Source organism: Tachypleus tridentatus, chromosome 8 (assembly GCF_004210375.1).
Source record: "Tachypleus tridentatus isolate NWPU-2018 chromosome 8, ASM421037v1, whole genome shotgun sequence".
Lineage (NCBI taxonomy): Eukaryota > Metazoa > Arthropoda > Merostomata > Xiphosura > Limulidae > Tachypleus > Tachypleus tridentatus.
In genome coordinates, this window is record NC_134832.1 from 30,015,241 (window position 1) to 30,030,005 (window position 14,765).

Consider the following 14,765-nt stretch of genomic DNA (forward strand, 5'->3'; position numbering starts at 1 on the left):
TACGAAACAAGATGATGGGAATCAGGTTGATACAGCTGTACGTAAACGTATAAAATTCATAACAGTAATGCAATGCACAAATCATTGAGGTTAAACATTTTTCTTAAAACTCAGACGTGGAAAGGGCAATGTTTACAAATGATCACGTTACCGACAAAATTTGTTAAGCTTGTGCATGTAGGCCATTCAATGTGAAAGTTGGTCAGCATATAACTAGCTTACGTTTATTACTAGCGTAATTATTTTTGTTTCTGTGTAAGAAGAGACTTAGAAGTGATGTATTTGTATGTTGCATTAATTAGCCTTTCTGATACATGTAGTATATTAATTATTTTAAGTGTGTTTCAGAGAGAACGAGAGTTGAAGAGTGATTTTGTAGGGTTGGCCTAGATTCTTTGTAGTTCTGATGAAGTAACCGACGTAACCAAAAAGAATTATGTACTCTGAGACTAATTAATTGATTAAAAGTCACTTATGACCCCTGAAGAGTCTTAACAGTCCACTCTATATATACATATATTGAGAAACAGAGTATGAAAAATGTGCCCGTCAATTAGTAAAAACTTGCCCTGTAAGATTAGACAAATATGCATTCAGTTACAGATTCTTTAGCATGTTTTTTTTTCTTTAGTTTCAAAAGTGTTATTTGTTTTGACTCAGCGTGATACAGATGTGCACGTTATTATTTCCTGGTGTTTGTTGATATTAATAGTCATGTTTTTGTAACTTTAGTGTAGAGAGATTGGATGTGAAATTCACGACGAACTGCTCAAAGTATTACATGAATTGCACACTGTAAGTTTTATTTAAGTATATAAACTCTTTAACTCCAAAGAATTAAGACCAATAGAAAAAACAGGCTTTAAAAAGCTTGTAAGCTGTTTTTAATGTGTTATTAAGAAACATTAAAACAAAAATTTGGTAATTATGGAGATTTTTTACTATATTAGATTATATTTATCTATGTAAAGTATACTTTTAAATCTAATAAATTAATGTATCTAAATTGCATTTACAAATTAATTTATATTTATTAAAAGTATTTTGAATTGTGTTTCGCTTGTAGTATGTACATTTTCTCAGAACCAGATTCTGTAATGCTTTTTGTTATTTACTTTAAGTAAACCGTTTGTTTTTATTAGACTTTTCATCAAAATGTCCTATTATAACTTGAAACTCGTTAATTATAATTTTAAAGACATATCAGTTTCCTCCTAGTAAAGAAGACAAAGTGTTAGATTCTGATATGCCACTGGTGTTTAAACATTTAATATTCCAGAGTATGAAGACTTATCAGGTTTATCATGGTGAAGAACGACAAGCTGATAGTAAACTAAGGATAGTTGAAGCTCAGCGAACAAAATTAGCACAATCAATACCCCAGGAAAAACTACAACGGTTAAAGAAATACAGATTAATAGTGAAAGAGATTCAAAAGGTAAAACTATATTAATTTCACAGATATTCAACTTACCAAATATTATTGAAGCAAATCATATTTTGTTTTTAGTTTTCTCATGGTTTTGCCCATTATCATAATGCAACTAATAGTTTCAAACTTTATTAAAGCAATGTTCTACAAATTTTGTAACGTTATCTGACCTCATTTATAACTGGTAATGTTTACACTGGAATTTTTGTAGTATTAGAATATCGCGTTACTAGTATTATTTAAAAGCAAATGATGGGAGGGTAGAAAATAATCAACTAATGTAATTTCTGGTTTGTTAAAAAATCGTTATTACTGTATTGTGTGTGTGTGTATTTGATGACCATTAAATTTGTTTAGTTTGAATGTAATTCATAAGTTTGCGAATTTTTCTATTTAGTATATGCTACTATTTTTAGTAAAATTTATGGATAATTCTTTCATTGTAAAGCTGTAATGTTTGGTTGAAAAATACGTTCAACTTCAAGGAAATACAAATAAATTCCTTTGTTATATAATTCAATAATAATTCTATATGATAATTTTCATTCAGTTTTTAATAATTTCCAGTATTGTGTTAGTAAAAATGTATAGTTAACCAAATTAAAATAAAAGATTATATGTTTCTAACTGTTAATATCTTAATAGGGCTAAGCCTTGATGAAAGGGAAAAAAAAAAGATGTGGGGGCATGCAATAAACAATATTTATTAAAGGGGAATGTAGATGCCAAAAGTTTGGAAAAGCTGAACTTTACAACATATACAAAGTTCTTTATTTAGCTGTATCATATGCTGCAAAGTATTTTATATTAATGCATTATGACACTAAAGTGAATGGATAATATAATGACAGTTTTTCATTAAGGATTTACCTCACTTTTAGGATTTATTTGTTTTTTAGTTTTCAACATGTAGAAAGGTTATTGTGGGTTTAAATATCATTTTTTTTCGAAATTTTCAGCGACAGTCAAAATACAATGATGCCAGGCTCAAATCACTTAAAGCTCGAAATGATTATGTTTTGTGTTTGGATGCAGCCAATGCAGCTGTTCAGAAGTATTTTGTTGATGATATATCCGATTTGGTAGATGTAAGTATACCTTTATAAATTCTTTCTTTGACTTATATATTGTTCTTGTATATATTTGAAACTTTTAAAGTTTTAATAAAATAGGATTGCTACTGTAAAAATCATTAATGTAAATAAAAACAAGACTGTCAGTTATTTGAAGAATATTTGATTTCATTATAAATTTTACTTTGAGTTTCACTATTTTAATTGCTATTAAAATATATACAACAGCCAGGATAGATGACAAGTACTGGAAGTAAAACTTCCTAATGCACAGTTTAGGTGAATTACTTCTATATTATTTTGATTTCCTGCTTGACCATCATTAATTGCTGTTACAATCAGTGATGGTGTGAGTTATAGTAAGTAAGGAACTTAAAGACATTGGTTAAATGAGAATTTTAAAGGAGATGGAATTATATTTTGTAATCCACTTTGTATTAGAAATGTGGATCACAGTGTGGTTGGTCCTAATTTACTGATTCTTTCATCCTGTTTAACCTCTACTTGAGGGGACTAATTAGGTAGTTAGAGAAGTGAGGTTTATAATTTCAGTTGATGTACACAAAAGGAAAGTTTACCAAGGGTTAAATAAATATATTTCTAGACAGAGAGTTTAGGAACATGTTAGCAAATGCTTTATATTATTCTGTTCATATTTTTATCTTGTGTTACTGTCAATGATTTTTTTTTTTCAGTGCATGGACTTTGGGTTTCATACATGTCTTGCACGTACATTATTGATGTATGTTAGTTCTGAGGAATGCCTTAAGAAAGCAAAACAGAACAGTATTGACAAAATGCACAGGTGTTTAAACAGTCTAGATTCTCGTATGGATAAACAAAAATACTTTGAATACAACAATTCTGCTTTTATGATTCCCAAGAAATTTGAATTCCAACCACACAAAGGAGATGAGGTTTGTCTAACTAATGATAAATAAGTGGTTTTGTAAATTGTATCTGTTACAAAAATTTTTCATTATTTGTAGTTGTATCTAGCAAATAATACTTAATTCTGTTACTGATTTATAGTCTGGAATATGTAACAAAAAGTTAATCTTATTTAAGACCCTCTGGTTACAAAAAACTGACCCCTCCAGGCATTGCACCAAATTTTGAAATATTATGTTTTACTTGACCTTACTATTCAGAATCTTTTTTTCATATTTAAGTTCCATAAAGTATGACAAAAGATACAGCTGTACATAGCAGTAATGGTTTTAGAGACTTTAGCATTTCCTCTTTTTCTACAATCAAAGGGTATATTTTTTACAACACTGTAACAAACTGTTCTTTCTGTTTAATTAATTATCTTAGTCCTAGAATTACAGTTTGAGTTCATATGGACTCAGTTATATTTTTAAACACATTTTTCTAAAGTTTTGATGCTTGAAACTGCTTGTGGATCATGATTTTGTTAATTCATGGAGATTTTAATAACATGCAAGTTATAAACTTACCACAAAATATTATCAGTATTGTAATTAACCCCTTTAATTATTATTGACAGTTCTTACATACTTACATTAAAAAAATAGTGATATCATTCACTTGTTTTTGGTTACTTCTTTACACTGAATGTTGTAACAGGCATAAACATAAAATTATTCATTATGATGCAGTAGGGGAACCTCACCTGTAGTGAATGATATGAAACAAAAGTGGTAATTTGGGGGTTAATTTTAACTGTTTTACTAAATTATTATACTTTAATTGTGAGCTAAAATTCATGTATTCTGTAAATGTTTGAATAATGCACATCTTACACTGTTTATTCCTTTTATATTGTTTAAATGCCTGACATAAGTTAAAATTATAAATGTAATTGTTTAAACAAAGGTTTTACACAGTTAACCTAATTAGCAACTGATAAGCTCTAGTCACACATCTTATCAGTAAACAATGTTTTTGCAAATAAATCCATTAAAACACCTAAAGTAAAGACATTTATAAAACAAACTAAAAAATTCACATAGAATCATTATTTATTTGTTCATTTCACACTTTAGTGTTAACAGTACTATGTCAACAGTGGTATGATAAGCATTGGAGAAAATCGTATACACAATTAGGATAACATAGGCTTGATATATCTGAAAAAAAGTTTCATTACTGTATTTATCTTTCATTTTGCTTTTCTCTAGTTGATAATCATTTATCTAACAAGAGTATTTTTGTATTTTGTCATATCCTGTTAACACCAAAATTTAGTTTAAATTGTATTTGTTTTTTATTTTATCCTAGCTTAATTATTTTAATTAAACTTAACAATATATTGATGAAGTTGTTATGCTATTTGAATGATAAAAAATTTTATCTTGGTATAGGTCAATCATGTACAGATAGATAAAGCCATTCAAGAAGACCTCGATGTTAGGCATAAACAGCTGATTAACAGACTCACCTCTCTAAAAACAGAAAGTGAAGAAGTAAATGCAATAATTGTTGTTTGAGTTATGAATTTATGATATAAACATATAACTTACTGATATGTGTATTCCACTTCAGTTACACTTGTTTAGAAGAATACTTAGTGTTTATAAAACTGTCAATTTCAATTAAAAGGTATTTTGCAATGACAGTGTTTGTGAATTTCTAAGTTAAAGCATCTAGTGCTTAAGTGCTATTGCTATACTAAAATAGTAGTATGAACTTCATACAGTCCATTTTGGCATTTAAAACCCAAGGCTATTTCCATAAGTTTAAATGACCCTAATTTAGATTTAGTTCATAATTGTTTTTTTACTTTGAAAAGGTTGATTCTGATACCATGTCAGGCAGTGACAGCTAACTTGGATTATCTTTGAAGTGTGTCTATTATATTTATTTAATTGTTCAAGTTTAGTAATGTCAGCTATTTTATATTACTAATCAGTTTGTTCAGTACCATTTTTTGTGCTGATAAAATCAAGTTTATGTTGTGAAGTATATGATGCAATGCCACATATAAATTATTAAGAGATGAAATATCTTTTAGATTTGGAAAACTATGGAGACAGCTGAGCAGTCACTTCTTGAAATGATAACAGCTAAAGACTATGATTGTTCATCATTCTTTAAAGAAGAAGATAGTAACAAAAATGGTCTGAAACAGCCAGAAACTCTTGCTTTGAAGCTTAGAGCTGATCGGCAGGAAACCGAAGACTTTTACCTATATGTAAGTCTAACAATGACTTGCTGAAAATAAGAACTAAGTAATTAAAAATTATCAACAGGAGAATATTACCTGCTCTTCATACTTTCATTCTTTCAAGTACTTATTGGGGCCCAGCATGGCCAAGTGTGTTAAGGCGTGTGACTCATAATCTGAGGGTCGTGGGTTTGCATCCCCGTCACGCCAAACATGCTCGCCCTTTCAGCCATGGGGGCGTTATAATGTGACTGTCAATCCCACTATTCGTTGGTAAAGGAGTAGCCCAAGAGTTGGTGGTAGGTGGTGATGACTAGCTGCCTTCCCTCTAGTCTTACACTACTAAATTAGGGACAGCTAGCACAGATATCCCTCGAGTAGTTTTGTGCGAAATTAAAAAAAACAACAATCAAGTACCTATTGAATTTTGATATTAAACTCTTAGTAGAATATCTCTTTATATAATAAAGTTTACAGAGGTTAAGGTGTTACATATTGAAACAATTTTCAACTCTAAGAACATCATTGCAGTGTATGTTAACATGCTCAGTAATATACTATCTGATGATTACATCTTGACAGTAGCCCTACAACATAATATTTTATTACAAAAAAGCTCTTTTGTTAAATTTTCATCTCCAAAGCACATCACTCCTTCTTTCATGTCTTCTATGATACACCAAATGAATAAGGACAGTGAGCCCACCCCTTTTTCCCATTTCAATAGTTCAGTAGCATGAATCCAAAATTGTCCTGCAGCTGTTTGAAATATGAGATATTTGAACAGATATGTGTAAGAAGTAACTTGTGTACATATAATATGTGTCACTATTCTAGCTGGAGATCTTCAATATTATTTTGCATACAGTTGTCTTATACTTGTGGATGGTTTTTACCATAATTAAGTCCATGAATATTGTGCATTGGAAAGGATAATTACATGCTCTTACAAAAAGTAATCAATATTTGGGTATTACACTACTTATTAAACATTAAACAATGTCTTAATATAGTTATGATACATTTTATTTCACCAGGACTTGAAAATGGCTGTGATTGTTACATTACTTTCTGATTTGCATATGTAAAATCATTTTAATATAAAGTAATCAACCCTTTTATTTTATAATTGTCTAGTACAGTTTATTTAACACTTACTTACTCTTAGTGAAAACTATCTTGATATAATCAAACGTGTTTCATAATTAGTTAGTAAATTTATTTTAAGGATTATTTTTTCTTAGTGGAAGTTAATTTTTAATTAACTAAATTTATTTTATTGTCAGTAAATTATTTTCAAAAATTATTCATGGTTGTGAAAGTTCTCCTAAGATAATCAGTAAAAGTAATGGTAAGAGTAAATTTTGTTTGAGGTTAGCTCTTTTTTTTCGTTTTTTTTCATGCATATTAAATTGTGCCACTGTTTTGTTAAAGAGATAAGTAACATATTGCTTAATAAATAAACGTTTCTGCTGTCCACTGTTTGCATGGTTTCTACTTTAAAAGCATTGGAAATGCAAACATGGATAAAGAAAATCACATTAATTTTCTAAAGATGAAATATTGTATGGAATAATTAACCTAGTTTTATCCAGTTGTAAAATATTTGTATTTTCTCCTAAGTAGGTAATATTATCCGGTAAGCATTGCAGCAATAAACATATGTACTAATCATGTTAGTTCTAAATTATTTAAATTATTATTAAATGTAATTAACAATGTTTTTAGCACTTAATTGTAAAGAGTCTTGTAAAAGACTATATAGTGAAAAGTGTTAAAAGGAATAATATATAATTTTGGGACAATAATGTTTTTAAATATTTGATGCTTATATTTTATATTACATTAAGATGAAATGCATTTTCTCATTTAATTAGCTGAAATCTCTATTATACTGAGTACAAACACCATTTTATAAAGACCTTATCTATAAAAAAATGTAGATAAGTTACTGGAATGATGTGAAATATCCAAATGCTAAATAACACATAGCTGAAAAACAAAAATAGTGCATTTAAATTTTGATGTTTACCACATTTTTATTTAAATGAAAATTAGGTTAAAAGTGAAAATGTAATACATATCATGTCCTTTAAAAAAGCTGTAACCTTTACTTTTTACAGTGTTTATAAGGTGAATTATTTTAATTGAAAAAGCTATTTATTTTAATCGCTTACAGAAATTTAGAGAATACACATTTGTAAACAACCTGATAGCAAGGCTTCAATCAAAGGCAGAGTTGGTGAGATGTGCTTTGATTTCTAGCCAAGAGATTATTACTTCTGAAAGTTCATCCCCTCAAACAATTCAAAGACCGCATACACTTCCTCATAGAGCAAGGAAGAAGAGGATTGGTCAAACACCACTTGTTGGTCAGCCTAAGCTCTTTGGAGGAAGTTTAGAAGAGTACCTTGATGTTAGTGGAAACTTTTTTAATGTGTAAAAATGTGTTTAGCTAATGTAGATGTGGTTTTATTTCAATCATGTTAAATCTTATATATACATTGTATTTTTTTTTGTTATATATACACTACTGGCCAAAATCTTAAGGCCAATGAACATAAAGAAAAAAATATGCATTTTGCATTGTTAGACTCAACCACTTATTTGAGTAGAGCTTCGAAAGATGTAAATAAGAAAAGAGAAAATAAAAATAAAAATCTTTTTAGCATTTAATAGGAAAAATGTGAACACTATGAAATTAGCCTAAATACGAGGTCTGTTCAAAAAATACGCGGACTGCTTGAATTGCGAGGCTCCAGTTGGTTCCAGGGGAATCCGCTTGGTGTCGCTAGGTTCGCACAGATCAGCTGATTACGACGCCATTTCCCGATTGCAGATATCTTCATTTGTGTATTAGCTACGCGGTTTTAAGTGAAGTGCGATTTTTTCGTTTGGCGGATTTCAGAATGAATGACCTGAAGGAGCAACGACTTGCTGTGAAATTTTGTGTTAAACGTGGAAAATCTGCGACTGAAACTTTTGCTATGCTTAACACGGGCTTACGGTGATGTTGCTATGAAGCGTACGGCATGTTTCAAGTGGCATGAACGTTTTAAGGATGGTCGACAGTCCATTGAAGATGATGAGCGTCCTGGATGTCTTTCCACGTCAACTGACGACCCACACGTCGACAAAACAACACCCTGGTGCGGGCAAATCGACGTCTGACTGTCAGGGAGCTTGCTGAAGAGTGTGGGATATCAGTTGGATCTTGTTACGAGATTTTGACCGAAAAATTGAAGATGCACCCCGTTGCTGCGAAATTTGTGCCTCAGAACTCGTGAGTTTTTGGCCAAACACTTGATCACTGTTCTTTCCCACCCCCCCTACTCACCTGACCTTGCTCCTTGCGATTTTTTCTTGTACCCCAAACTCAAAAGACCCTTGAAAGGAAGAAGATTTGAGACGATTCCCGAGATTAAGGCAAATGCGACAAACTAGCTGGAAGACATTACAAAAGAAGTGTACCAGGACTGTTTCAACAAGTGGAAACACCGTTGGGATAAGTGTGTGCGTTGGGGAGGAGAGTACTTTGAAGGGGTCCCAGACCTGTAACTTTTTAAATAAAGTACATTTTGTTTTATGACGTCAGTCCGCGTATTTTTTGAACAGCCCTCGTACTAGCTGGTCTAAAGTTTAAGACCATACCAAAAAGAAGTCCTAAACAGGGTAGGAAATGCCCAACAAGAGATCTCAGTAGTGGGTTGCACGGCCATCATTGCGAATAACTTCAAACATTCGCTTTGGCATGGTCAATATAAGTGTTTGCAGAAGGCTGGCTGGAAGTGGTGAAGATGGCTTCATGAAAATCATGCACTGTTTACATCCATTTCTGTCGACTTCTCTTGCCATCCACCCCCAAACATTTTCAATGGGGTTCATTTTGGGAGAACATGCTGGATGGTCCACAAGAATCACATTCGCCATGAAAAAGTCCTTTGTCCTGTGGGCATTGTGAATTGCAGCATTGTTCTGCTGAAAGATCCAGTCATTTCCACACAAGCGAGGGCTTTCAGTCAATAAGGATGCTCTTTCCAACATGCCAATGTCGCCTGCTGCTATTTGACACCCTTGTGTAACCTGAAGCTCCATTGTTCCATGGAAGGAGAAAGCACCCCAGATCATGATGAAAACTCTTCCACTGTGTTGTGTAGAAAATGTCTCTGGTGGGATGTCCTTATCGTGCCAGTAATAGTGGAAGCCATCTGGACCATCCAGGTTAAATATTTCTCATCAGAGAACAAACCTTCATCCACTTTTCTACTTCCCATGTTTGGTGCTTCTCAGCAAAGTTTAACCAAGCTGTTTCGTGACGTGGAAGGAGGCATGGCTTTGAAGTCGTTTATGGTTTTTAAAGCCTTTCTCTTGTAGATGCCATCTTATTGTTCTTGAGCTGCATTGTACGTCCATAAGGGCCTTAATCTGGTTCGACGATCAGATGGTGTCTTGCCAGACAACTCGTTGAATCCTCCTGCTCAACGCTGGTGAAAATTTCTTTGGCCGAACACTTGAAATTCTCATTCCATATCCCTCAGGGTCTTTTAAGAAATTTGCAACAGCAGTTTTACTATGCCCAATCTCACCAGTGATGGCACGTTGTGAGAGACCTTGCTTTTGCAGCTTGACAATTCTGTCACATTTAAACTCTGTCAACTTTTTAGCCTTTGCCATGTTTTTACCCAATGTAACATAGGAGATGTCAGTGGGAGATGTTGACAACGCTAATGCTTGAACACAAATGACTAAATTTCATTACGTGTTTACCGATTAACGCTTTGTTTCAGTATGGTCTTAAACTTTTGACCAACTAGTATTTAGGCTAATTTCATAGTGTTCACATTTTCCCTATTAAATGCTAAAAAAGTTTTTATTTTTATTTTCCCTCTTCTTATTTTCATCTTTCAAAGCTCTACTCAAATAAGTGGTTGAGTCTAACAATGCAAAATGCATATTTGTTCTTTATATTCATTGGCCTTAAGATTTTGGCCAGTAGTGTGTGTGTGTGTATCATTTTTTTTTTTTTTTTTTTTGAAATAGCCTGTAATAGTAATTTTCTCTTAGAATTTTATTCTTATACATATAGCACTTCTACATACTGCATTTCATTATGTAATCTTTAGGTAACCAATCAGGAGATTCCAGTAATAATGAAGAGCTGTATCCGTATCATCAACCTTTATGGTCAGTTGAGAATTTTAATGTCTCTGCTAAAGTCAAAACAATGAATCTTTTTAACATTATCTTAGTTCATTTTGTTTTAATGTTTCATTTTTTTAGTCATAAGAAAATGATCACATGTGATATTTAAGTAATAATCTTCAGCACTGTAAAATTGAATTTCAACTTTTATATTAATACCTTGTGAATTATTTCAATATTGTCACATAGTAAGAAATGTGTATGACATAGTTTATTGCCATATGCTTATTATCTTCAGATGTCTAAATACTGTGTAACTTCTGCTTTTAGGTCTTCACCATCAAGGGATTTTTCGGGTTTCAGGTTCTCAAGTAGAAATCAACAATTTAAAAGATGCCTTTGAAAGAGGTAATATGTGTAACAAACTGATATGCTTCCTTTATGATACATTTTTCTTAAGTTAGAATAATGAGAAAGAAATTGCATAAAAAAAGATAGTTTGAATGTTCCTAACCTTGGCTTGACTATGGAATATTAAGTGCTGTTGAAACTCAATAAATTTTGTGCTTGAATTCAGTTGGAAAGAGCACTATAAATATTTGTTTTTATGTTGTTGTTGTACACTTTTTATTATGAAAATGATATAGTATCTAATAAAATACAAGCATCAGGATAATCAATGATGCCTTTCAGAAGATACAAAAAATATACTTCAAAAAATTTTGTAGGACAGAGAAAATTAAAAGATACATTAATTAGCGATACAATTAAGTCAGTCTCCTGTCTTTTGAAAAGTAATACTTTATACATGAAATATTAAAGTATTAAAGAAAATGTGATCATGTGACACCAAAGAGAAACTTGGTTATCTGCTTAATAGGTAGTCATATTGCTTAATATAAACTTAGACAGTTTTTTTCCTTTTCCTTAATACCAAAATACTTAATTTCTTATTCTTACCTATTCTTCTTTCCTTTACTTATGACACTATAATAGTGCAGAAGATAATTTCAATTTTCTGTCCTTTATTTTATGTATTTCCAAAGCCTTTGCTGGTATTTAGTACCAATAAACAGATTTCTCTTACCTAGTTTCAGTGCAACTTCAATTAATGTTTTTTTCTTCCGACCACCTTTTGGTTTCAATTAACCTCAAATGTCATTAAAAACAATAATTTAAATTTCTTTACTAAAATATTTAGCAGATCTTTTAAATGAATTATTAAATACATTTTTTGTTACCTACAGCCTTTCAGGTCTTATTATTATTATGTGGTACTTTAATTGTGCTAGAACTGCATAATTGTGACCTAAAGAAGAGATTTATTTCCCATTAAAATAAACTGTAATGTTGGACATCATAAAAAAAATCATAATTTATTGTAATTAACCTTGTCGAACATGCTAAAATTTGTGTATTTTTGTGACTGTTATTATTATTATTAAACTTTTTTTTTGTGAAGAGTTTTAGTTTTGGAATCTCTTTTACATCTTTCTTAATGGCCATAAACTCCATTACATGTCAGACTGAAATTAAAACTGGTTCATGAATTCTTGTTGTGTGGTAATTGGAAATGTTATGTATTTTACCCTTCCATAACCAGTAAAGAACACATCTTTATTGATGTAAATGTGGCTAATCTTTCATACTATTGTTCTGCTAGCATTTAGTAATGTTGTTGTAAGCTGGAAGTGGAAAAGGCATATACTTATGTTAATCATATACCTTAGGCGTAGGTGTATACTTGATTGCACCTGCTTTGTGTCATGCCCTCCTGGTGTAAGGTCAAATTTATTCTGGTAGGTAGTATGCAGACTTCTACAAGTAAGTATGACTTTGGAGTTTATTGCACTTGAATATACTTAATATGAATGATCACTGAGATTCGTAATCTAAGGATTGGGGGACACTATACTTGAGCTGTGGTGTGACTTATTAGTGTGATACTCCATTATTTGTCTTGCTCTTTTTGTCACCTTCTGCAGGTGTGGAAACCCTCCTTTCTTTGTGTAGTCAGTCAGAATACAAGTGAATTTCTGCCTGGAAATAAAGGAAACATTATCTGTTTGTTAATAAAAATATTATTCTAATTCTTAACTTTTGTTACTTGTTTTCCCTTCACTGCCTCACTTAGTTTTATCCTTGTTCTAATATTTATGGAACCTGTATTTTGCAGATACTTTAACTTATCTGCCAAATATTGGTGTACCTGAATACTAAACATGATAAACAGTGTTTGTCTTGTTCATAAATTTTCTGTCCCCTGGTAACTTTGTTTGCTTTTGAATTTTGTGCAAAGCAACATGAAGACTATTTGTGCTTGCCTTCCCTAATATAGTAGTGTTAAGACTAGAGGAAAGTCGACTAGTCATCACAACTTATTGCCAACTCTTGGGCTATTCTTTTACCATTGAATATTGGGATTGATTACCACATTATAGTGCTCCATTGGCTAAAAGGGATTTGAACCCATGATTCTCTGATTATGAGTTGAGCCCCCTAACCACCTGACCACTCAGGAAAACCCCTGGTAGGACAGTGGTTACTTTACAGACTTAAAATGTTAGCTAAAATGGTTTGATTTTTCACAGTGGACACACAGACAGTCTACTGACAAACAAATTGTACATTTTCAGTCATTAAGATCTGTATTTCAGTATTTGTTTTGTCTTTCACTAGTGCTTAGGATTCTTCAGATTTATTCACAGACAATTAAACAAGTTTCCATTCTTGGTTTAGGAGAAGATCCTTTAGCAGATGTTAGTGATGCAAGTGACATAAATTCTGTGGCAGGACTCCTGAAACTATATCTTCGGGAACTACGGGAACCTTTATTTCCTATATTTTTCTTTGAACAGTTTGTGGAAATAAGTCGTAAGTCATGTTATAAATGTTTCATGAATCTTAGAAGAGTTAACATGGATAGTAAATGCACAATTAGTGAAACATTTGTCTTTATTGAGAGGATTCATCCTAATATAAATATTTAAGTAATTATTTCTAGTAGATTGAATAGGTTTTTATATAATGTAGAATAAATATTTTTTTATAGTTTGTTAAAACAATATTTAAAAAATATATTTCAAAACAGGTGGTATTGGTAGAGAAAGCACTATTAGAGGAGCGAACAACATTTCGACGTTCTTCAATCATCATCAGGTTCATAAAGAAAGAAAGGGTTACTGACCAGTAGCTGACCACATGTTTGTAGGTGGTTGTGTAATTAGTGTAGCAATGTAAAGGGTGTGCTTAAATGTTGGATATATTTATTTATATAGGTGTAAAGGTGTTCCTTTGTATTGGTTTATTTTGGGCTTGAGTTGTTGTATAAGTAAAGCTTCTTTAATATTTGAAAAATTTCTGAAACATTCCTATTTGATTTCTGAAACATTCCTATTTGATTTTTCTTCAATTTATAGAAGTGGACTCAAGCAAGAATTCATTAGCAGAGTACGAGACATTCTCTCTACCCTTCCAAGATCAGTTTATACTGTGTTACAATACCTCTTTGCTTTTCTCAATCAGTAAGAAACTTCATTCTTTTCGCTCTGAAATAAATATTTCTTTTGTACTATTTTAGACATGTATTACTTTATTTAATTTTACCTTTCTAATATTGAATATGAATAATAGGAATTACCAGTCATAAATCTAGGTTTAACAAAAACAAAATAAAAATATTGTGTTATTATGAAAATCAACCAAAATGGAAACTAGTAGTGCAAACCTCAGTGATATATCTTACTCTGTTACCTACACATTCTATATGGTTCATGGAATATTAAAAGATATAAGTGCAGTTCAGCATCTCTAAGCACCATTAAATAAGGAGTAAGTGAGTTTGATTCATTGACAAATGTTTTATAATGATACATTTATTTTATATAAAAAAAATTAAATTTCCAACTCTATGTTTCAGTTGAATTTAGGACAAGTGGTTAAAGGACTCAACTGGCAAACTGCAAGTTTCAGGTTACAATTCTTGTCA

General features: G+C 31.3%; 1 protein-coding gene across 1 annotated transcript in view; it reads left to right on the top strand.

The window, feature by feature from the left end:
* The window catches only part of LOC143222081 (SLIT-ROBO Rho GTPase-activating protein 1-like), a 42,645-nt gene that overhangs the window by 16,286 nt on the left and 11,594 nt on the right, over positions 1-14,765 (top strand). Inside the window, exons 4-14 of the mRNA XM_076447976.1 lie at positions 733-795; positions 1,280-1,438; positions 2,392-2,520; positions 3,201-3,422; positions 4,833-4,934; positions 5,483-5,662; positions 7,815-8,051; positions 10,759-10,819; positions 11,108-11,185; positions 13,517-13,655; positions 14,200-14,301. Coding sequence (XP_076304091.1) covers positions 733-795; positions 1,280-1,438; positions 2,392-2,520; positions 3,201-3,422; positions 4,833-4,934; positions 5,483-5,662; positions 7,815-8,051; positions 10,759-10,819; positions 11,108-11,185; positions 13,517-13,655; positions 14,200-14,301 — 1,472 coding nt within the window. The remainder of the gene's footprint in view (positions 1-732; positions 796-1,279; positions 1,439-2,391; positions 2,521-3,200; positions 3,423-4,832; positions 4,935-5,482; positions 5,663-7,814; positions 8,052-10,758; positions 10,820-11,107; positions 11,186-13,516; positions 13,656-14,199; positions 14,302-14,765) is intronic.